General features: G+C 38.5%; 1 protein-coding gene across 1 annotated transcript in view; it reads right to left on the bottom strand.

The window, feature by feature from the left end:
- Positions 1-822: 822 nt before the first annotated feature.
- LOC145866970 (uncharacterized) overlaps positions 823-24,355 on the bottom strand; it is a 61,464-nt gene continuing 37,931 nt past the window's right edge. The window contains exon 2 of the mRNA XM_082971024.1: positions 823-3,001. Coding sequence (XP_082827150.1) covers positions 2,013-3,001 — 989 coding nt within the window. The 3' untranslated portion in view covers positions 823-2,012. The remainder of the gene's footprint in view (positions 3,002-24,355) is intronic.

Genomic DNA, 24,355 nt, shown 5'->3' with positions numbered 1-24,355 from the left:
ACGTGCTGACGGAGCTAGACGTGCTAACGAGCTAGACGCGCTAACGAGCTAGACGCTCTGACGGAGCTAGACGTGCTAACGAGCCAGACGTGCTAACGGGCTAGACGTGCTAACGAGCTATACGTGCTAACGAGCTAGACGTACTAAAGTCCAACCTCAAAACATAAATGGAAAAACCAAAGCCTGTAACACCTTAAGACAACAAATATATCCTATATTTTTGTTGGACAAGTTTGCTCACCACCAACAGAAAACAACTTCCATTTCATATTAAAATCAACTAAAATGCTTCACCTCCTGTCAACAATTAAAAACAAGAAAAACACACGTATTTCTAAATAATAATATACAATTGAAATATTTTTTTCTCCTTTTTCTCTTCTTTCTATAGAATCCTAAAACTCACTAGCTTCTAGAACTCTCGTCTTCCTAAAACTCCCTAGCTTCTAGAACTCTCGTCTTCCTAAAACTCACTAGCTTCTAGAACTCTCGTCTTCCTAAAACTCACTAGCTTCTAGAACTCTGGTCCACTTGGAACGAGCCCAAACAAAACTCATCTCCAATACGGAAAAAGTCCAAATAAATTGTGATCAAATGTACACCCCTTGGTTAATATGTATTGGCAATAATTAACTTAATGGTGAGGCATGGAATAATAAAACGTATATTTTGTCAGGCTGAATGTTTGAAATATGAGGTGATGTGAGACATGATTCTTCAGTAGTGGAATAAAGACAATTAACGCTTGAATGTTGTGAAGAAATACTGGAGTGATGTAGGATTGTTAATAAAATTGATTACAGACCAAATGATTATACTGCGTCCATGTGTATTTATTTCTTTATTTTAACCTTCATTTAACAGTAACCGAAAGGTTGCTGGATTGAATCGCGAGCTGACAAGGTAAATCTGTCGTTCTGCACCTGAACATGGCAGTTAACCCTCTGTTCCCCGGTAGGCAATAATTGTCAATAAGTCAGTTATGAACAAATTCTGATTTTCAATGACGGCCCAACGCTCTAACCACTAGGCTACCTGCAACTAAGTTGAAATTAAGTTGTTTTCAAGTCACTGAAAAAACTTGGCATAGTCTTCTTTTCAACGTCTTTTCAATTACATGTTGCTAGGTGGGATATCCCCAATGTCAAAACACAGTTTAAACGTGTCCAAATCAATAACCAATAAGCAGAAACAGTTTGGGATGAATTGAAAACCTAAACATAACATGTGCTATATACACAAACATCTGCCACAATAATCATATTACTTGTATTTTTTTAAAACAAGCACCTTATAAACTGCACCAGAAACGCTGTTGTTTTGACAAGTAGCAATAAATCACTGATATCGATTAGGAGGGAAATCAGGTTGTACTGCTGTTGAAACTAACACAACTAAAAAACACATGGAAATGGGAGATATATTTTACCTCACTGGTTAGAGGACAACCTGCAGAAGACAGTCAGCTACATTTTGGAGTGATACATTTAAATGTAGGGGTCGCTAAACAAAGGAACTTATTTGTCATCACTCATCGATATCATGTTGAAATCAATTATGCAAGAGGAGGGACATGAGGTTGCACATCCTGTTAAAACGAACAGCTGAAAAACCACATGGAATCTGGGAGTAATGTGTACATCCCTGGTCAGAGGACAACTTGTAGAAAGCTGCTAGCTACATTTTGAAGTGTTGCATTTTGATTCAAGTGGGTCACCAACGTGGTAAGTGTAACACAACTCTTTTTTTGTTAGTCATTTTTTGTTAAATCACATAAATAGTAACTCTTCCATTTCAGAGCCTGGATTTTCCCCCTGAGGCTAATATCCATATCATGTTGAAATCAATAGAACAGGGGACAAACGTTTAGGATTCTACATTGTGACATCATTAAAATACTCCTACTACAATGTTAAAACTTTCTACATTGTGACATTAATTCATAGATATCATGAAACAACTTCTTCATGTATGTATTTTCTGATATTTGATCAGAGATTTTTTTTATCAGATTATCTCTGGTCACAGGTATGAGGTTTCTCTCCTGTGTGTGTTCTCTGGTGTTTAGTCAGACCACCAGACTCAGTAAAACTCTTCCCACACTGACCACAGCTATAGAGTTTCTCTCCTGTGTGTGTTCTCTGGTGTACTGTCAGCTGGCTAGATTTAACAAAACTCTTCCCACATTGACCACAGCTATACGGTTTCTCTCCTGTGTGCGTTCTCTGATGTAAAGTCAGATGGTCAGATCTAGTAAAACTCTTCCCACATTGATCACAGCTATAAGATTTCTCTCCTGTGTGCGTTCTCTGGTGCACTGTCAGATGGCCAGATTGACTAAAACTCTTCCCACATTGACCACAGCTATAAGATTTCTCTCCTGTGTGTATTCTCTGGTGTAGAGTAAGATAGGTAGATGCCGCAAAACCCTTCCCACATTGACCACAGCTATACGGTTTCTCTCCTGTGTGCGTTCTCTGGTGTAAAGTCAGATGGTCAGATCTAGTAAAACTCTTCCCACATTGATCACAGCTATAAGGTTTCTCTCCTGTGTGCGTTCTCTGGTGTAAAGTCAGCTGGCCAGATGTAGTAAAACTCTTCCCACATTGATTACAGCTATAAGATTTCTCTCCTGTGTGTATTCTCTGGTGCACTGTCAGATGGCCAGATTGACTAAAACTCTTCCCACATTGACCACAGCTATAAGATTTCTCTCCTGTGTGTATTCTCTGGTGTAGAGTAAGATAGGTAGATGCTGCAAAACCCTTCCCACATTGAGTACAGCTATAAGGTCTCTCTCCTGTGTGGATTCTCTGATGAATTTTAATGCCTGATGAGGTGAATCTCTTCCCACAGTCAGAGCAGCAGTGAGATTTTTTCCCTGTGGATCTCTGCAGGTGTTTATTGAGGTGTTCTGATCTGGAGAGACTCTTCTCTGCCTCTTCAGCATCAAGAGGTTGTTGAGACTCCCCAGAGGATCCACAACTGTCCCGCCTCTCTCCTGTGTGAACAACAAAGACAGACAGATGGTTAAAGGCCCACAACAGCGGTAATCCACTGTAAAAGTGTTGCCAACAGCGCAGCCACGATGTTGTACAACAATTGACGTCTGTAATGAATGTTAAAATTATTTGACAATTGTCTTAAAATGAGCAAGAATAGTCATATTTTGTCTTGTTTTCACATTAGTAGTAAAATCGATGATGGTAGGCTAGAAATAAGTTATTCATGTTGTTGAAACTCGAAGCAGTGTGCCAGACAACTCTTTGTATCCAATGTAGGCCCCTTTTTGTGTTTAATAAAATTGCGGCACGAGGGCGATGCACACACAATTTGATTGCATAAACTCCTCCCTGCTAATGAGGAAACCGCTAGTTATGGATGTAGTATATCTGGTAATGAGGAAACCACTAGTTATGGATGTAGTATATCTAGTAATGAGGAAACCACTAGTTATGGATGTAGAATATCTGGTAATGAGGAAACCACTAGTTATGGATGTAGTATATCTGGTAATGAGGAAACCACTAGTTATGGATGTAGTATATCTGGTAATGAGGAAACCACTAGTTATGGATGTAGTATATCTGCTAATGAGGAAACCACTAGTTATGGATGTAGTATATCTGGTAATGAGGAAACCACTAGTTATGGATGTAGTATATCTGGTAATGAGGAAACCACTAGTTATGGATGTAGTATATCTGCTAATGAGGAAACCACTAGTTATGGATGTAGTATATCTGGTAATGAGGAAACCACTAGTTATGGATGTAGTATATCTGCTAATGAGGAAACCACTAGTTATGGATGTAGTATATCTGGTAATGAGGAAACCACTAGTTATGGATGTGGTATATCTGGTAATGAGGAAACCACTAGTTATGGATGTAGTATATCTGGTAATGAGGAAACCACTAGTTATGGATGTAGTATATCTGAAATGGTGAGCAAAGATTTTAGTTTTTCACAATGTATTCTGAATGGGGGAAAACTCAGGGGAGTAACCTCCATTACCAGGTTGCTTATGAGTTCATTTCACACTACTTTGGATTATAATTGTAAGGCTTGTTTGAATTTCCTGCTTAATATAATGTTTGTGTCGTCATCGCAAATCAACCGCTTTGTACTTAAAAAACACTTCAACCAGTAAAATGCTCTTTGGCTTTTCCATCAGCCTGACAATGAGGGGTTGTACACTGTTTGCCAAATTGGCCCATAACTTCACCTAACAACAATCATACCTATGTAATGAACGAAGAAGCACTTTGGTTGTTGTTGCATGACATACATAGTGTCCTCTAGGACCCATAACAATAACATAGACCTACTGTAGGACCCATAACTTCCCCTAACAATAACAGAACTACTGTTGGACCCATAACTTCACCTAACAATAACATAGACCTACTGTAGGACCCATAACTTCACCTAACAACAACATAGACCTACTGTAGGACCCATAACTTCACCTAACAACAACATAGACCTACTGTAGGACCCATAACTTCACCTAACAACAACATAGACCTACTGTAGGACCCATAACTTCACCTAACAACAACATAGACCTACTGTAGGACCCATAACTTCACCTAACAACAACATAGACCTACTGTAGGACCCATAACTTCACCTAACAACAACATAGACCTACTGTAGGACCCATAACTTCACCTAACAACAACATAGACCTACTGTAGGGCCCATAACAACAAATATAGGAAAATAGCTCTGTGTGTTGAACAATAGCCTATCCATCAAGGAACATTTCTCTACACATTATGAGCAAAGTAGGGATGTTGGATCCAACGTGGAGCGTATCTCTGTGTCCAAACAGACTAACGAGACCCTACTGTAAATCAACCAGACAATAACACATTATAAACATCCATTTGTTAGGGATGTTGGATCCAACATGGAGAACGGCATAACTGTCTTTACCAGAGTAATGAATGAAGAAGCACTTTGGTTGTTGTTGCATGTTGTGGCTTCTGTCATGTGACTGTCATTCAGAAAATGATTTCCTGGATCAGCTGATGATAGTTGAACATGTGACTGTAACTAAACAGCTACAGTATTAAGAATGATGTGTAATTATTGAAGAACTGCGTTAATGACAGTATCCATTTGGGTGTTGTCAATAAAGTTAAGGTGACTCTCGGTTAGAACCATTGGATTTAGTAAACTCTGAAATGATTTAGGATTTCTGTTCCCATGAAAACTGTTTTCCCAGCGTAACATAAGGAGACACTAAATGTTACGTAGTTAGAGAGCATTTCAGAGATCTGAATACAAAAAACTGTCCTAACAGGACAATAACCTAAACCACAAGGCCAAATCTACACTGGAGGAGCTTACCAAGATGACATTGAATGTTCCTGAGTGGCCTAGTTACAGTTTGGACTTAAATAGTCTTGAAAGTCTATAGCAAGACTTGAAAACGGCTTTCTAGCAATGATCAACAACCAACTTGACAGAACAGGAAGGATTTTAAAAAGAATAATGAATATTCACATGAAGATCAGTCTCCTATTGGATGACATCACGACTTCCCATCAAGCCAACTCCTTGGAGGCCTTACTATGACATCATTCACTCCTTCTAGTTTGCAGTTGTTAAAAAAAACACTATTTTACTCAAAACATTTATTTGTTTCCCATTAGTGTGTTTATACTTTACTGTATTTATATATCACTTTTCAACAGGAAAAGTTTAAAAATCCCTGGAGGACGTCATGAACAATTCATACAGTACAAAAACATATTTGAGTGTAGAATGCCCTTTTAAAAATCACACATTAGTTCAACAACTGCAGAGTTTGTGTCCCTGTTTTATAAGATAGTACTCACTGTATTTACTGGTGTTAATCAGATCAATGTCCCTGTTTTATTAGATAGTAATCACTGTATTTACTGGTGTTAATCAGATCAATGTCCCTGTTTTATTAGATAGTACTCACTGTATTTACTGGTGTTAATCAGATCAATGTCCCTGTTTTATTAGATAGTACTCACTGTATTTACTGGTGTTAATCAGATCAATGTCCCTGTTTTATTAGATAGTACTCACTGTATTTACTGGTGTTAATCAGATCAATGTCCCTGTTTTATTAGATAGTACTCACTGTATTTACTGGTGTTAATCAGATCAATGTCCCTGTTTTATTAGATAGTACTCACTGTATTTACTGGTGTTAACCAGATCAATGTCCCTGTTTTATTAGATAGTACTCACTGTATTTACTGGTGTTAATCAGATCAATGTCCCTGTTTTATTAGATAGTACTCACTGTATTTACTGGAGTTAACCAGATCAATGTCCCTGTTTTATAAGATAGTACTCACTGTATTTACTGGTGTTAATCAGTTCTCCAGTCTTCTCTTCTTCGTGCTCCTCTAATGTGACAGTAATCTCCCCCTCTTCATCTTTCACTCCAAAAACTGCATCTTCCTCCTTTTCTTTCACAGTAACATCCTCCTCCTCTTTCACTCTGAACGCGTCTTCCTCTTCTTTCACTGTAACGTCTTTCTCTTCTTTTTTCACGGTAACAGCCTCACCCTCTACTTGTTTTTGTATTGTAACAGCCTCCTCCTCCTCCTCCTCTTTCACGAGAGCTTCTTTCTCCGTCCAACAGACCTCTTCTTTAGCAGGAGGAGAGTAGCTTAGTGAACTCATGGTCGGGGATGTTAGCTAGCTAGGCTAGTGCTAACTTAACCAGCCAGCTAGTTGACTTACAACGTAAATATTAAATTAAATGGGGTAGCTAGTTGTTTCCACATAAGTATGTTTAAAGCAAAGTGACAAATAAACCACGAAATTGTCTAAAGAACTTGAATGTTCCGACTTTGTCGGCTAGCGAGCTACCGAGGTGGCTGCAGTTGTTGAAGAAGCGTTCCGTCCACTAGATTATACGTCACACTAGAAACATCGCCTGAAAGACACATATCGCCATCTGCTGTCTGGAGGGAGGAAACGCAGTTGAGGAGGGAAAACTATTTTTATTCTTCATTGAATTATAATATTATAAAGCAGTTTAGGGAAACGTTTTTTTCTCTCCATTAAATATTAATATTATATCAACACGTACAAAAAGCAACAAGTGCTGTTTGATTAATTCCGTTTTTTATGAGAATTTAAAACAAACTCTACATCTACTCCACTGTATTTACTGGTGTTAATCAGATCAATGTCCCTGTTTTATTAGATGGTACTCACTGTATTTACTGGTGTTAATCAGATCAATGTCCCTATTTGACTCAGTCAAAAAACAAGATATCAAAATAAGCACCTAGTTATTAATACCCTTGATAAAGATGAGCAAAAATGTATAAAATAAATCAACTTTAACCACTACCAGGATATTTTAGCCCAAAACCTGGTTATCTCTCTGCTAGGAGGCTGAAACTTGGCCATAAGTGGATCTTCCAGCAAAACAAAGAAACTGTAAATTGGGCACAAAATCAAAAATGTTCTATGGCCAACTCAGTCTTCGGACTTGAACTCCATTGAAAACCTGTGGTTTGAATTGAACAGGGCAGTCCATAAGACAGACTAAATAAATCAAGGACCTGGAGAGATTCTGTATGGAGGAAGGGTCTAAGGTCCCACCCAATGTGTTCTCTAATCTCATTAAACATTTCAGTGTCGTTATTCTCCCAAGGGGAGGGTGCTGGAGTTTTGAAAACATGGGAGGCAATAATTCAGACCCCTACCTTTTGAGAATTACATGATAAACTAAATCTCTTTCTCTGAGCAATTCTATTAGTATAAAATAATATAATTTCTGTATTTTTTACATACAATATAGCTCAGTATTTTAATTATTTATTTAATAGAGTCGTTTATCTCATCTTTATCAAGGGTGTCAACAATTTTGTCCCCCACTGACCTCCATACTGCTGCTACATGGTGTAACAATACATCATGTAGATGTCTATAATGAACAGACTAGGTCTATACTGCTCCTACATGGTGTAACAATACATCATGTAGATGTATATAATGAACAGACTAGGTCTATACTGCTCCTACATGGTGTAACAATACATCATGTAGATGGATATAATGAACAGACTAGGTCTATACTGATCCTACATGGTGTAACAATACATCATGTAGATGTATATAATGAACAGACTAGGTCTATACTGCTGCTACATGGTGTAACAATACATCATGTAGATGTATATAATGAACAGACTAGGTCTATACTGCTCCTACATGGACTAACAATACATCATGTAGATGTATATAATGAACAGACTAGGTCTATACTGCTCCTACATGGTGTAACAATACATCATGTAGATGTATATAATGAACAGACTAGGTCTATACTGCTCCTACATGGTGTAACAATACATCATGTAGATGTATATAATGAACAGACTAGGTCTATACTGCTCCTACATGGACTAACAATACATCATGTAGATGTATATACATCAACTATACATCAACTATACATAATGAACAGACTAGGTCTATACTGCTCCTACATGGTGTAACAATACATCATGTAGATGTATATAATGAACAGACTAGGTCTATACTGCTCCTACATGGTGTAACAATACATCATGTAGATGGATATAATGAACAGACTAGGTCTATACTGATCCTACATGGTGTAGCAATACATCATGTAGATGTATATAATGAACAGACTAGGTCTATACTGCTGCTACATGGTGTAACAATACATCATGTAGATGTATATAATGAACAGACTAGGTCTATACTGCTCCTACATGGACTAACAATACATCATGTAGATGTATATAATGAACAGACTAGGTCTATACTGCTCCTACATGGTGTAACAATACATCATGTAGATGTATATAATGAACAGACTAGGTCTATACTGCTCCTACATGGTGTAACAATACATCATGTAGATGTATATAATGAACAGACTAGGTCTATACTGCTCCTACATGGTGTAACAATACATCATGTAGATGTACATAATGAACAGACTAGGTCTATACTGCTCCTACATGGTGTAACAATACATCATGTAGATGTATATAATGAACAGACTAGGTCTATACTGCTCCTACATGGTGTAACAATACATCATGTAGATGGATATAATGAACAGACTAGGTCTATACTGATCCTACATGGTGTAACAATACATCATGTAGATGTATATAATGAACAGACTAGGTCTATACTGCTGCTACATGGTGTAACAATACATCATGTAGATGTATATAATGAACAGACTAGGTCTATACTGCTCCTACATGGACTAACAATACATCATGTAGATGTATATAATGAACAGACTAGGTCTATACTGCTCCTACATGGTGTAACAATACATCATGTAGATGTATATAATGAACAGACTAGGTCTATACTGCTCCTATATGGTGTAACAATACATCATGTAGATGTATATAATGAACAGACTAGGTCTATACTGCTCCTACATGGACTAACAATACATCATGTAGATGTATATACATCAACTATACATCAACTATACATAATGAACAGACTAGGTCTATACTGCTCCTACATGGTGTAACAATACATCATGTAGATGTATATAATGAACAGACTAGGTCTATACTGCTCCTACATGGTGTAACAATACATCATGTAGATGTATATAATGAACAGACTAGGTCTATACTGCTCCTACATGGTGTAACAATACATCATGTAGATGTACATAATGAACAGACTAGGTCTATACTGCTCCTACATGGTGTAACAATACATCATGTAGATGTACATAATGAACAGACTAGGTCTATACTGCTCCTACATGGTGTAACAATACATCATGTAGATGTATATAATGAACAGACTAGGTCTATACTGCTCCTACATGGTGTAACAATACATCATGTAGATGTATATAATGAACAGACTAGGTCTATACTGCTCCTACATGGTGTAACAATACATCATGTAGATGGATATAATGAACAGACTAGGTCTATACTGATCCTACATGGTGTAACAATACATCATGTAGATGTATATAATGAACAGACTAGGTCTATACTGCTGCTACATGGTGTAACAATACTTCATGTAGATGTATATAATGAACAGACTAGGTCTATACTGCTCCTACATGGACTAACAATACATCATGTAGATGTATATAATGAACAGACTAGGTCTATACTGCTCCTACATGGTGTAACAATACATCATGTAGATGTATATAATGAACAGACTAGGTCTATACTGCTCCTACATGGTGTAACAATACATCATGTAGATGTATATAATGAACAGACTAGGTCTATACTGCTCCTACATGGTGTAACTATACATCATGTAGATGTATATAATGAACAGACTAGGTCTATACTGCTCCTACATGGTGTAACAATACATCATGTAGATGTATATAATGAACAGACTAGGTCTATACTGCTCCTACATGGTGTAACAATACATCATGTAGATGGATATAATGAACAGACTAGGTCTATACTGATCCTACATGGTGTAACAATACATCATGTAGATGTATATAATGAACAGACTAGGTCTATACTGCTGCTACATGGTGTAACAATACATCATGTAGATGTATATAATGAACAGACTAGGTCTATACTGCTCCTACATGGACTAACAATACATCATGTAGATGTATATAATGAACAGACTAGGTCTATACTGCTCCTACATGGTGTAACAATACATCATGTAGATGTATATAATGAACAGACTAGGTCTATACTGCTCCTACATGGTGTAACAATACATCATGTAGATGTATATAATGAACAGACTAGGTCTATACTGCTCCTACATGGACTAACAATACATCATGTAGATGTATATACATCAACTATACATCAACTATACATAATGAACAGACTAGGTCTATACTGCTCCTACATGGTGTAACAATACATCATGTAGATGTATATAATGAACAGACTAGGTCTATACTGCTCCTACATGGTGTAACAATACATCATGTAGATGGATATAATGAACAGACTAGGTCTATACTGATCCTACATGGTGTAGCAATACATCATGTAGATGTATATAATGAACAGACTAGGTCTATACTGCTGCTACATGGTGTAACAATACATCATGTAGATGTATATAATGAACAGACTAGGTCTATACTGCTCCTACATGGACTAACAATACATCATGTAGATGTATATAATGAACAGACTAGGTCTATACTGCTCCTACATGGTGTAACAATACATCATGTAGATGTATATAATGAACAGACTAGGTCTATACTGCTCCTACATGGTGTAACAATACATCATGTAGATGTATATAATGAACAGACTAGGTCTATACTGCTCCTACATGGTGTAACAATACATCATGTAGATGTACATAATGAACAGACTAGGTCTATACTGCTCCTACATGGTGTAACAATACATCATGTAGATGTATATAATGAACAGACTAGGTCTATACTGCTCCTACATGGTGTAACAATACATCATGTAGATGGATATAATGAACAGACTAGGTCTATACTGATCCTACATGGTGTAACAATACATCATGTAGATGTATATAATGAACAGACTAGGTCTATACTGCTGCTACATGGTGTAACAATACATCATGTAGATGTATATAATGAACAGACTAGGTCTATACTGCTCCTACATGGACTAACAATACATCATGTAGATGTATATAATGAACAGACTAGGTCTATACTGCTCCTACATGGTGTAACAATACATCATGTAGATGTATATAATGAACAGACTAGGTCTATACTGCTCCTATATGGTGTAACAATACATCATGTAGATGTATATAATGAACAGACTAGGTCTATACTGCTCCTACATGGACTAACAATACATCATGTAGATGTATATACATCAACTATACATCAACTATACATAATGAACAGACTAGGTCTATACTGCTCCTACATGGTGTAACAATACATCATGTAGATGTATATAATGAACAGACTAGGTCTATACTGCTCCTACATGGTGTAACAATACATCATGTAGATGTATATAATGAACAGACTAGGTCTATACTGCTCCTACATGGTGTAACAATACATCATGTAGATGTACATAATGAACAGACTAGGTCTATACTGCTCCTACATGGTGTAACAATACATCATGTAGATGTACATAATGAACAGACTAGGTCTATACTGCTCCTACATGGTGTAACAATACATCATGTAGATGTATATAATGAACAGACTAGGTCTATACTGCTCCTACATGGTGTAACAATACATCATGTAGATGTATATAATGAACAGACTAGGTCTATACTGCTCCTACATGGTGTAACAATACATCATGTAGATGGATATAATGAACAGACTAGGTCTATACTGATCCTACATGGTGTAACAATACATCATGTAGATGTATATAATGAACAGACTAGGTCTATACTGCTGCTACATGGTGTAACAATACTTCATGTAGATGTATATAATGAACAGACTAGGTCTATACTGCTCCTACATGGACTAACAATACATCATGTAGATGTATATAATGAACAGACTAGGTCTATACTGCTCCTACATGGTGTAACAATACATCATGTAGATGTATATAATGAACAGACTAGGTCTATACTGCTCCTACATGGTGTAACAATACATCATGTAGATGTATATAATGAACAGACTAGGTCTATACTGCTCCTACATGGTGTAACTATACATCATGTAGATGTATATAATGAACAGACTAGGTCTATACTGCTCCTACATGGTGTAACAATACATCATGTAGATATACATAATGAACAGACTAGGTCTATACTGCTCCTACATGGTGTAACAATACATCATGTAGATGTATATAATGAACAGACTAGGTCTATACTGCTCCTACATGGTGTAACAATACATCATGTAGATGTATATAATGAACAGACTAGGTCTATACTGCTCCTACATGGTGTAACAATACATCATGTAGATGGATATAATGAACAGACTAGGTCTATACTGATCCTACATGGTGTAACAATACATCATGTAGATGTATATAATGAACAGACTAGGTCTATACTGCTGCTACATGGTGTAACAATACATCATGTAGATGTATATAATGAACAGACTAGGTCTATACTGCTCCTACATGGACTAACAATACATCATGTAGATGTATATAATGAACAGACTAGGTCTATACTGCTCCTACATGGTGTAACAATACATCATGTAGATGTATATAATGAACAGACTAGGTCTATACTGCTCCTACATGGTGTAACAATACATCATGTAGATGTATATAATGAACAGACTAGGTCTATACTGCTCCTACATGGTGTAACTATACATCATGTAGATGTATATAATGAACAGACTAGGTCTATACTGATCTTACATGGTGTAACAATACATCATGTGGGGCTTTAAGGTGATGTTAGTGTGACGTATAATGTAGTGGACGGAACGCTTCTTTCAACAGCAGCAACAGGCGATTTGTAGATCAGTCAGTCTGCAGTCGCCTGCAGTGTCGAACAAGCCCAATACCAAACCAATCAGGTGGTTGTTTGATGAAATGAAGCTTCAGACGTCATTGATGACGTGCTGCTGATAAAGTGATACAGGCATCGGTACACTGCTTTGAAGTTTACTGCTTATCGATTTGGACGCAGGCCTCGTAGCTCCGGTATCAAAAGTAACATCCCTACTGACAACAAGGCAGCAGAGTCTACCGTGCTAATGCGTTCCCACTAGATAACACAACCACACAGTATATGAAAGCATGAGGTGTGGCTGACGTTTACAAGCTGGAGCTAGATACCGAGCTAGCTCAAACTCTGTAGCACATAGTGCATTGTGGGTAGTTTAGAAGATATCCGGAAATAAGTTTAAGAAATATGTAACAACGCAAAAACATAACTCTTTGTACTTATAGGTAACCAGATTGTGACTACAACTAAGTTACTAAGTCTTTAACCACACTGTGTTGTTACACGGGTGAGTAAAAACGAACGCTTCCTACCCTTTAACTTTTTGTCAGAAAATAAAATAAACGTTTTACTCAACTGCGTTACCCACTCCAGTCAGCAGATGGCGGTGTGGGAATTTAAGGCGATGCTGTTGGTGTGACGTATAATCTAGTGGACGGAACGCTTCTTTCAACAGCAGCAACAGCTATTCAGCCACCTCGGTAGCTTGCTAGACAAAATAGCCGAACCAATAAAGCTCATTAGACGCTTTAGTGTATATTAGCCACTGTGTTTTAAACCCACTTCTGTCGTCTAGTTAGTTATCAGATTTAATTTCATATTTACGGTGTTGTTGTTATTATTCAGCTAGCGGGCTGGTTAAGTTAGCATTAGCCTAGCTAGCTAACATCCCCGACCATGCGGTCACTGAGCTACTCTCCTGCTAATGAAGAGAACATCACAGTAAAACAAGAAGTAGAGGGTGAGGCCGTTACTGTGAAAGAAGAAAAATATGCATTCAGAGTGAAAGAGGAGGAGGATGTTACAGTAAAAGAAGAGGAGGATGCAGTTTATGAAGAGGAAGAGGGGGAGATGACTGTTACATCGATAGAGGAGGAAACTGGACATCTGGGCCCGGTTTCCCAAACGCATCTTAAGGCGTCCAATGGTTCTAACGGTGAACTTAGCCATAAGATGGTTTTGAGAAACCGTTCCCTGATTAACACTAGTAAGTACTGTCTTAAATACAGAGGCACAAACTCTGCAGTTGTTGAACTGATGTGTGGTGTTAAAGCAGAAATATCCAATAGCTACATCCATATTTGGACTTTTAAATTATTTATTTATAGCCATTGATTCTTGAAGAATATAACACATGCCTCATGAGCTTAGTTCAACTGTTGTACCCCATCAGATCCCCAAATAAGCTTGGTTCTAAACATTAGAGTAAAGAAATGTAAATCAACACTGTATACCCTCAACATGGTTAAAACTATAATGTTGATATCATGGATGGTCAGTCCTTGCATCCATAGGTCTGTCTATGAATTTGAAAGTAGTTACATTTCTCCAACCCCATAATCATCTTATTACCAAAACAGTGGTGGAATTACAGCTTTGTTATTGTTTGAACTGCAGATTGATGGGTTGTGTGGGTTTTTTAAATGGCAACAAAATGGCTGCCCAGAGGCTTGGTTTGGTAAACAGCTGAGGAATGGGGGAAGAAGTGTAACCACTCAAATTCATAGAGAAAGCTATTGTAGAAACCGTAACCCAACACCTAGCAACCTCTTCAAGAAGTTTAGACATCTTGGCGTAACAGTTATAAGGTGTTGGCATGACAGTCGCTGGACCCAGGTTTGAGTTCAGCTCAGGGCCTCCCCCTGAATTCACTACACTATGAATACAAAGACTGGCCATCCATGATGTCATAATGATAGTTTAACCAGGTTTCTAGGCTATATAGTATATTCTAGAATTCATCCATGATGTCATAATGATAGTTTAACCAGGTTTCTAGGATATATAGTATATTCTAGAATTCATCCATGATGTCATAATGATAGTTTAACCAGGTTTCTAGGCTATATAGTATATTCTAGAATTCATCCATGATGTCATAATGATAGTTTAACCAGGTTTCTAGGCTATATAGTATATTCTAGAATTCATCCAGGATGTCATAATGATAGTTTAACCAGGTTTCTAGGCTATATAGTATATTCTATAACTGCCAGTGAAGATTTCCTGTGGGGGGCAAATTGTTAGAGCTGTTGATAAGTCATTGTATAAAATTCAGCCAATTTTTTTTCATGCCATTACATTAAAGGCAAGACATACCTAGATTCAATTACATTCATGAATTGGTTTGAAACCTTCTCAAAGTTGGTGCCTTGCCGGATTTGTAAAAAATGGTTTGTCATAAAACACAATTTTTTAAATTTATTTCAACGTAACCTTTATTTAACTAGGCAAGTCAGTTAAGAAAAAATTCTTATTTACAATGACTGACGACGCTGGGCCAGTTGTGCGCCGCCCTATGGGACTCCAAATCACGGCCGGTTGTGATACAGCCTGGATTTGAACCAGGGTGTCTGTAGTGATGCCTCAAGCACTGAGATGCAGTGTCCGCTGCGCCACTCGGGAGCCCCAAAATCATGTTCTAGTGCTGTCCCCAACTAAAATACATCTTGGTCAACCAAGAGTCATCTGTTCTTTCTACCAATCACCCCATGTGTTTTAATAAAATCAACTATATGTACTGAACTTGTCTGATGCTTTAAGCATGCTATTTCATTAAATAATTAAAACACAGAAATGACGAGGGAGCCAGTCGTCAACATAACCTGACTGGAAGGAGCCAGTCATCACTATAACCTGACTAGAGGGAGCCAGTCATCACTATAACCTGACTAGAGGGAGGGAGCCAGTCATCACTATAACCTGACTAGAGGGAGCCAGTCATCACTATAACCTGACTAGAGGGAGCCAGTCATCACTATAACCTGACTAGAGGGAGCCAGTCATCACTATAACCTGACTAGAGGGAGGGAGCCAGTCATCACTATAACCTGACTAGAGGGAGGGAGCCAGTCATCACTATAACCTGACTAGAGGGAGGGAGCCAGTCATCACTATAACCTGACTAGAGGGAGGGAGCCAGTCATCACTATAACCTGACTAGAGGGAGCCAGTCATCACTATAACCTGACTAGAGGGAGGGAGCCAGTCATCACTATAACCTGACTAGAGGGAGGGAGCCAGTCATCACTATAACCTGACTAGAGGGAGGGAGCCAGTCATCACTATAACCTGACTAGAGGGAGGGAGCCAGTCATCACTATAACCTGACTAGAGGGAGGGAGCCAGTCATCACTATAACCTGACTAGAGGGAGGGAGCCAGTCATCATTATAACCTGACTAGAGGGAGGGAGCCAGTCATCACTATAACCTGACTAGAGGGAGCCAGTCATCACTATAACCTGACTAGAGGGAGGGAGCCAGTCATCACTATAACCTGACTAGAGGGAGCCAGTCATCACTATAACCTGACTAGAGGGAGGGAGCCAGTCATCACTATAACCTGACTGGAGGGAGCCAGTCATCAGTATAACCTGACTAGAGGGAGGGAGCCAGTCATCACTATAACCTGACTAGAGGGAGGGAGCCAGTCATCACTATAACCTGACTGGAGGGAGCCAGTCATCACTATAACCTGACTAGGTTAGTCTCACTGACCCCCCTCAGCTCCCAGCAGTGCCCTGGACACCATATGTGAATTGATTGGCCCCCATCTATCTTCAGAGTTTGTTCTGTTAGGTGACCTAAACTGGGATATGCTTAACCTCTCTAGGGGGTGTGGGACGCTACCGTCCCACATGGCCAACATCCAGTGAAATTGCAGAGCACCAAATTCAAAAACAGAAATACTCACTATAAGAATTCATAAAACATACAAGTGTTATACATCGGTTTAAAGATTAACTTTTTGTTAATCAAACCACGGTGTCAGATTTCAAAAAGGCTTTACCGTGAAAGCATACCATGCGATTATCTGAGAACAGCGCCCAGCAGACAAATCATTAGTAACAGTTACCAGCCAAGTAGAGGAGTTACACAAGTCAGAAATAGCGATAAAATGAATCACTTACTTTTGATGATCTTCATATCGTTGCAACTCACAAGACTCCCATTTACTCAATAAATGTTTGTTTTGTTCGATAAAGTCTCTCTTTATATCCAAAAACCTCCGTTTTGTTCATGCGTTTTGTTCAGTAATCCACAGGCTCAAAGGCAATCACAACAGCCAGACGAAAAATCCTAAAAGTATCAGTAAAGTTCGTAGAAACATGTCAAACGATGTTTATAATCAATCCTCAGGTTGTTTTTAGCCTAAATAATATATAACATTTCAACCGGACAATAACGTCGTCAATATAAAAGGTAAACAAGAAAGGTGCGCTCTCGGTCTCGCGCATGAAAAATCTCTGAGATACTGAATGGTCCACTCATTCAGAGTGGTCTTACACTCTCATTTTTCAGGATGCAAGCCTGAAACTATTTCTAAAGACTGTTGACATCTAGTGGAAGCCCTAGGAAGTGCAATTTGAGACCTAAGTCAATGGAATCTGTATAGGCAGTCAATGGAAAACTACAACAACAACAAATCCCACTTCCTGGATGTATTTTTCTCAGGTTTTCGCCTGTCATATCAGTTCTGTTATACTCACAGACATTGTTTTGGAAACTTTAGAGTGTTTTCTATCCAAATCTACCAAGTTTACTTTGGCACGCTTTTCATCCGGAGGTGAAAACAGTGCCCCCTACCCTAGTGAGGTTAACACCCCGGCCGTCCTACAATTCAAGCTAGATGCCCTCAATCTCACACAAATTATCAAGGAACCCACCAGGTACAACCCCTAAATCTGTAAACATGGGCACCCTCATAGATATTATCCTGACCAACTTGCCCTCCAAATACACCTCTGCTGTTTTCAATCAGGATCTCAGCGATCACTGCCTCATCGCCTGCATCCGTTATGGGTTTGCGGTCAAACGGCCACCCCTCATCACTGTCACATGCTCCCTAGAACACTTCTGCGAGCAGGCCTTTCTAATCGACCTGGTATACATATTCGTCGCCAAACCCACTGGCTCCAGGTCATCTATAAGTCTTTGCTAGGCCGACTTCACTCAGCTCACTGGTCACCATAGCAACACCCACCCATAGCACGCGCTCCAGGAGGTATATCTCACTGGTCATCCCCAAAGCCAACACCTCCTTTGGCCGCCTTTCCTTCCAGTTCTCTGCTGCCAATGACTGCAACGAATTGCAAAAATCGCTGAAGTTGGAGACATATATCTCCCTCACTAACTTTAAGCATCAGCTATCTGAGCAGCTTACCGATCGCTGCAGCTGTACACAGCCCATCTGTAAATAGCCCATCTGTAAATAGCCCATCCAACTGCCTACCTCATCCCCATGTTTTTATTTACGTTTTTTTGCTCTTTTGCACACCAGTATTTCTACTTGAACATCTATCACTCCAGTGTTAAATTGTAATTACTTCACTACTATGGCCTATTTATTGCCTTACCTCCGTACTCCATTTGCACACACTATATATAGATTTTTCTATTGTGTTATTGACTGTTCGTTTGTTTATCCAACGTGTAACTCTGTTGTTTTTGTCGCACTGCTTTGCTTTATCTTGGCCAGGTTGCAGTTGTAAATGAGAACTTGTTCTCAACTAGCCTACCTGGTTAAATAAAGGTGAAATACATTTTTTTTTTTTTTTAATCTTAGCTTTATTGACAACACTCAAATGGATACTGTCATTAACGCAGTTCTTCAATAATTACACATAATACTTAATACTGTAGATGTTTAGTTACAGTCACATGATCAACTATCAGAAGATCCAGGAAATACTTTTCTGAATGACAGTCAAATTACAAACATCACGACATGCAACAACAACCAAAGTGCTTCTTCATTCATTACTCTGGTAAAGACAGTTATGCCGTGCTCCACGTTGGATCCAACATCCCTAACAAATTGATGTTTATAATGTGTTATTGTCTGCTTGATTTACTGTAGGGTCTCGTTAGTCCGTTTGGAAACGGAGATACTTAGCTCATAATGTGTAGAGAACTGTTCCTTGATGGATAGGCTATTGTTCAACACACAGAGCTATTTTCCTATATTTGTTGTTAGGTGTAGTTATGGGTCCTACAGTAGGTCTATGTTATTGTTAGGTGAAGTTATGGGTCCTACAGTAGGTCTATGTTATTGTTAGGTGAAGTTATGGGTCCTACAGTAGGTCTATGTTGTTGTTAGGTGAAGTTATGGATCCTACAGTAGGTCTATGTTATTGTTAGGTGAAGTTATGGGTCCTACAGTAGGTCTATGTTATTGTTAGGTGAAGTTATGGGTCCTACAGTAGGTCTATGTTGTTGTTAGGTGAAGTTATGGGCCAATTTGGCAAACAGTGTACAAACCCTCATTGTCAGGCTGATGGAAAAGCCAAAGAGCATTTTACTGGTTGAAGTGTTTTTTAAGTACAAAGCGGTTGATTTGCGATGACGACACAAACATTATATTAAGCAGGAGATTCAAGCGAGCCTGACAATTATAATCCAAAGTAGTGTGAAATGAACTCATTAGCAACCTGGTAATGGAGGTTACTCCCCTGAGCAAAAATCTTTTCTCACCAGCAAACATAGAAAAGGGCCTCCAATCTTAGATGTTACTACTAATGTGAAAACAAGACAAAATATGACTATTGTTGCTCATTTTAAGACAAATGTCAAGTAATCATTACATTCATTACAGATGTCAATTGTTGTACAACATCATGGCTACGCTGTTGGCATGACCTTTTACAGTGGATTTCTGCTGTTGTGGGCCTTTAACCATCTGTATGACTTTGTCATTCACACAGGAGAGAGACGTGACTATCGTGGATCCTCTGGGGAGCCTCAACAACCTCATGATGCTGACGAGGCAGAGAAGAGTCTCTCCAGATCAGAACACCTCAAGAAACACCTGCAGAGACCCACAGGGAAGATAATTAACCTCTCTGACTGTGGGAAGAGATTCACCTCATCAGGCATTAAAATTCATCGGAGAAGCCACACAGTAGAGAAAGCTTATTGCTGTACTCAATGTGGGAAGAGTTTTGATACATCTAGCCATCTTATTGTACACCAAAGAACACACACAGGAGAGAAATCTTATAGCTGTGATGAATGTGGGAAGAGTTTTACTCGTTCAACCAGCCTGAAATTACACCAGAGAACACGCACAGGAGAGAAATCTTTTAGCTGTGATCAATGTGGGAAGAGTTTTACTCATCGAAGCAGCCTGATATCACACCAGAGAATACACACAGGGGAGAAATCTTATAGCTGTGATGAATGTGGGAAGAGTTTTGTTCAATCTGGAGAACTGAAGATGCACCAGAGAAGACACACGGGAGAAAAACCTTATAGCTGTGATCAATGTAACAAGAGATACTCCGATAAAAGACATCTGATCAAACATCAGAAAATACATGAAGGAGTTGTTTCATGATATCAATGATATAATGTCACAATGTAGAATGTTTTAACATTGTAGAAGGAGTATTTTAATGATGTCACAATGTAGAACCCTAAATGTTTGTCCCCTGTTCTATTGATTTCAACATGATATGGATATTAGCCTCAGGGGGAAAATCCAGGCTCTGAAATGGAAGAGTTACTATTTTTGTGATTTAACAAAAAGTGACAAACACAAAAATAGTTTTACATTTACCATGTTGGTGACCCACTGGAATCAAAATGCAACACTTCAAAATGTAGCTAGCTGTTTTCTACAAATTGTCCTCTAACCAGGGATGTACACATTACTCCCAGATTCCATGTGGATTTTGAGCTGTTAGTTTAACAGGACGTGCAACCTCATCTCCCTCCTCTCACAAAATTGATTTCAACATGATATCGATGAGTGATGACATAAATGTTGTGTTCCTTTGTTTAGCGACCCCTACATTTAAATGTTTCACTCCAAAATGTAGCTGACTGTCTTCTGCAGGTTGTCCTCTAATCTGTGAGGTAAAATATATCTCCCATTTCCATGTGTTTTGTTTAGTTGTTAGTTTCAACATCACGTACAACCTGATTTCCCCCCTAATCGATATCAGTGATTTATTGCTACTTGTCAAAACAACAGCATTTTTGGTGCTTGTACAGTTTTATAAGGAGCTTGTTTAAAAAATACAAGTAATATGATTATTGTGGCAGATGTTTGTGTATATAGCACATTTTATGTTTAGGTTTTCAATTTATCACAAACTGTTTCTGCATATTGGTTATTGATTTGGACACGATAAAACTGTGTTTTGACATTGGGGATATCCCATCTAGCAACATGTCATTGAAAAGACGTTGAAAATATGACTATGCAACCAAATATTTCATATTTACATTTCATGATCAGATTTAGTAATCGATTTATTGATGATATTTATTCATGCAACCAACTGACAATTTTTGGTACAATTATATTCACATTGTTGCCCTGCTTTTAAAATATCAGGGTTCATTCTCAGATGTGCCAACCCAAATGTACTAGAGCATGACATTGGGGACTGGGCCCCGATCCAACAACATGCCTATCTAGTGAACCCTGAAAAGAGAGAGAAGCTCTGCAGTGAGGTGGAAAGTTACTATGGATATTGCAGGAGTTTCCTCTTGAAATCAGACATGTCAGTGGTGAGGACAACTTGGTTGCTGATTGTCTCAAGGGTGGGCAGTTAAAAAGTTTTGTGTTTAGACAGTGCGTTGCCATGGATCACAATGTATTTTGACTGCACGTTTTTCTGTATTGGAGATGAGTTTTGTTTGGGCTCATTCCAAGGGGACGAGTGTTCTAGAAGCTAGTGAGTTTTAGGAAGAAGTGAGTTCTAGAAGCCAGTGAGTTTTAGGAAGACGAGAGTTCTAGAAGCTAGTGGGATTTAGGAAGACGAGAGTTCTAGAAGCTAGTGAGTTTTAGGAAGACGAGAGTTCTAGAAGCTAGTGAGTTTTAGGAAGACGAGAGTTCTAGAAGCTAGTGAGTTTTAGGAAGACGAGTGTTCTAGAAGCTAGTGGGATTTAGGAAGACGAGTGTTCTAGAAGCTAGTGAGTTTTAGGATTCTATAGAAAGAAAAAGGAGAAACAAATAATACTATTGTATATTATTATTTAGAAATACGTGTTTTTTTCTTGTTTTTAATTGTTGACAGCCAGTAGACACCATGTTTATATTGGTGAAGGTGAAGCATTGTAGTTGATTATAATGTGAAATGGAAGTTGTTTTCTGTTGTTGGTAAGCAAACTATAGGATATATTTGTTGTCTTAAAGGGGAAGTTGTTACAGGCTTTGGTTTTGAGGTTTTTCCATTTATGTTTTGAGGTTGGATGTTAGCACGTCTAGCTCGTTAGCACGTCAAGCTCGTTAGCACGTCAAGCTCGTTAGCACGTCAAGCTCGTTAGCACGTCAAGCTCGTTAGCACGTCTAGCTCGTTAGCACGTAGGACGCACTGATTGGTGTCACCTCGTTAGTCAGTATGTGTTACACCTGTGCTGGCTTGTCCATCTCGTTAGTGGGAAGGTGTTTCACCTGAGCTGGTCCAGGTTCTATTTAAGAGTGTCTGGCCCAGTGCTCCAGTTGTCTTGATACATGTGGAGAGTCAACACCTTTAGTTGCTCCACCTTTTTGGTTTACTTCCTGTCTTTAAGTTTGGTGTGGGTTTTTCTTTTGTTTGTCTCTTCTTGGGCAGATTTAGTGGGTCTCATGGTGGGTGTCTTTTAGGTCCCAGTTGTTGTTACTAGTCAACTTCCAGTGGACACCCCCATAGTGTCTTTCAGAGCCCCTCCTAAAAAACACAAGTTATATTTTGGGTTGGATATTGCATCATATTGTTGATATTTTAATCAATGGCATTTCCTTACAATGCTCATTAGTTTTTCAGTTGTTATTATTGTTTTTTATCCTCATATGTGTACTAAATATTTCTGATTATGTTCATAGTTTTTTCCTGTGAAGCCATTGTGTTGCATCCATGTCTGACATGTGCTGTATAAATAAAGCTTGATTTGATTTGAACATATTGTAAAACAAATTAACCCAATGACCGATCAATCAACAGACTCTTGCAAAACCAATGAACAAATATGTGCAAAAGCAACACATATTGGTCCATCTTAGTATAAATTCAATATATCTTCCACTGTCAAAATAGTGCAAATGGTATGCATGTTTAGTATCACTTTTCAACCAACCCAGTTCATTTGTTGAAAATGAAAAATGTTGAACTCAACAATACATCAGAGGATTCAACTACTGAGAACTGAAACAAACAAATGGATCATTCCCACCTTTCCAGCCTGCTGAACACCACCCCCGGCTCTACCAGGGGCTTGAGGTGGTCTCCCACAGCTCTGCTTTTGTCATGTTCTGTGGCCTTGCTGTTCCATTTCTTGACTGCCCCTGTAACACAGAAACACATTTAGTCATATTATATAAAACACTCAAAGTAATGGATATGGAGCATCTATGGCCTCAGTTACACCTGGCACCTAAATGTGACTTCTGTCATCCGATCACTCCAAGCTGCATTAGGTTCAGATCTACCAGGATGGGCCTTTGACACAGTCAGGCCACTGATTATGCATCAGCAATGTAAAGAGATGGGGTGAATGAGTGGGGAAAGGTACATTTGACACAAATGACCTTCATAATATCAAAGAACAAATGTGTGTCTGAGGGGAAATTAACTTTCATACAGCCAAAAGGGGTGAGAAATTACACCAATATCAGTGGACAATTTGCACTAATGTAAATAAACATAGATGATGGAACATATTCCCTTTTGCTGACGTGATGAACCGCTA

The sequence above is a fragment of the Salmo salar genome, unplaced genomic scaffold, assembly GCF_965601325.2.
Source record: "Salmo salar unplaced genomic scaffold, fSalSal1 ptg000152l, whole genome shotgun sequence".
Taxonomy (NCBI): Eukaryota; Metazoa; Chordata; class Actinopteri; order Salmoniformes; family Salmonidae; genus Salmo; species Salmo salar.
This window is presented reverse-complemented; position numbering and strand designations above follow the sequence as displayed.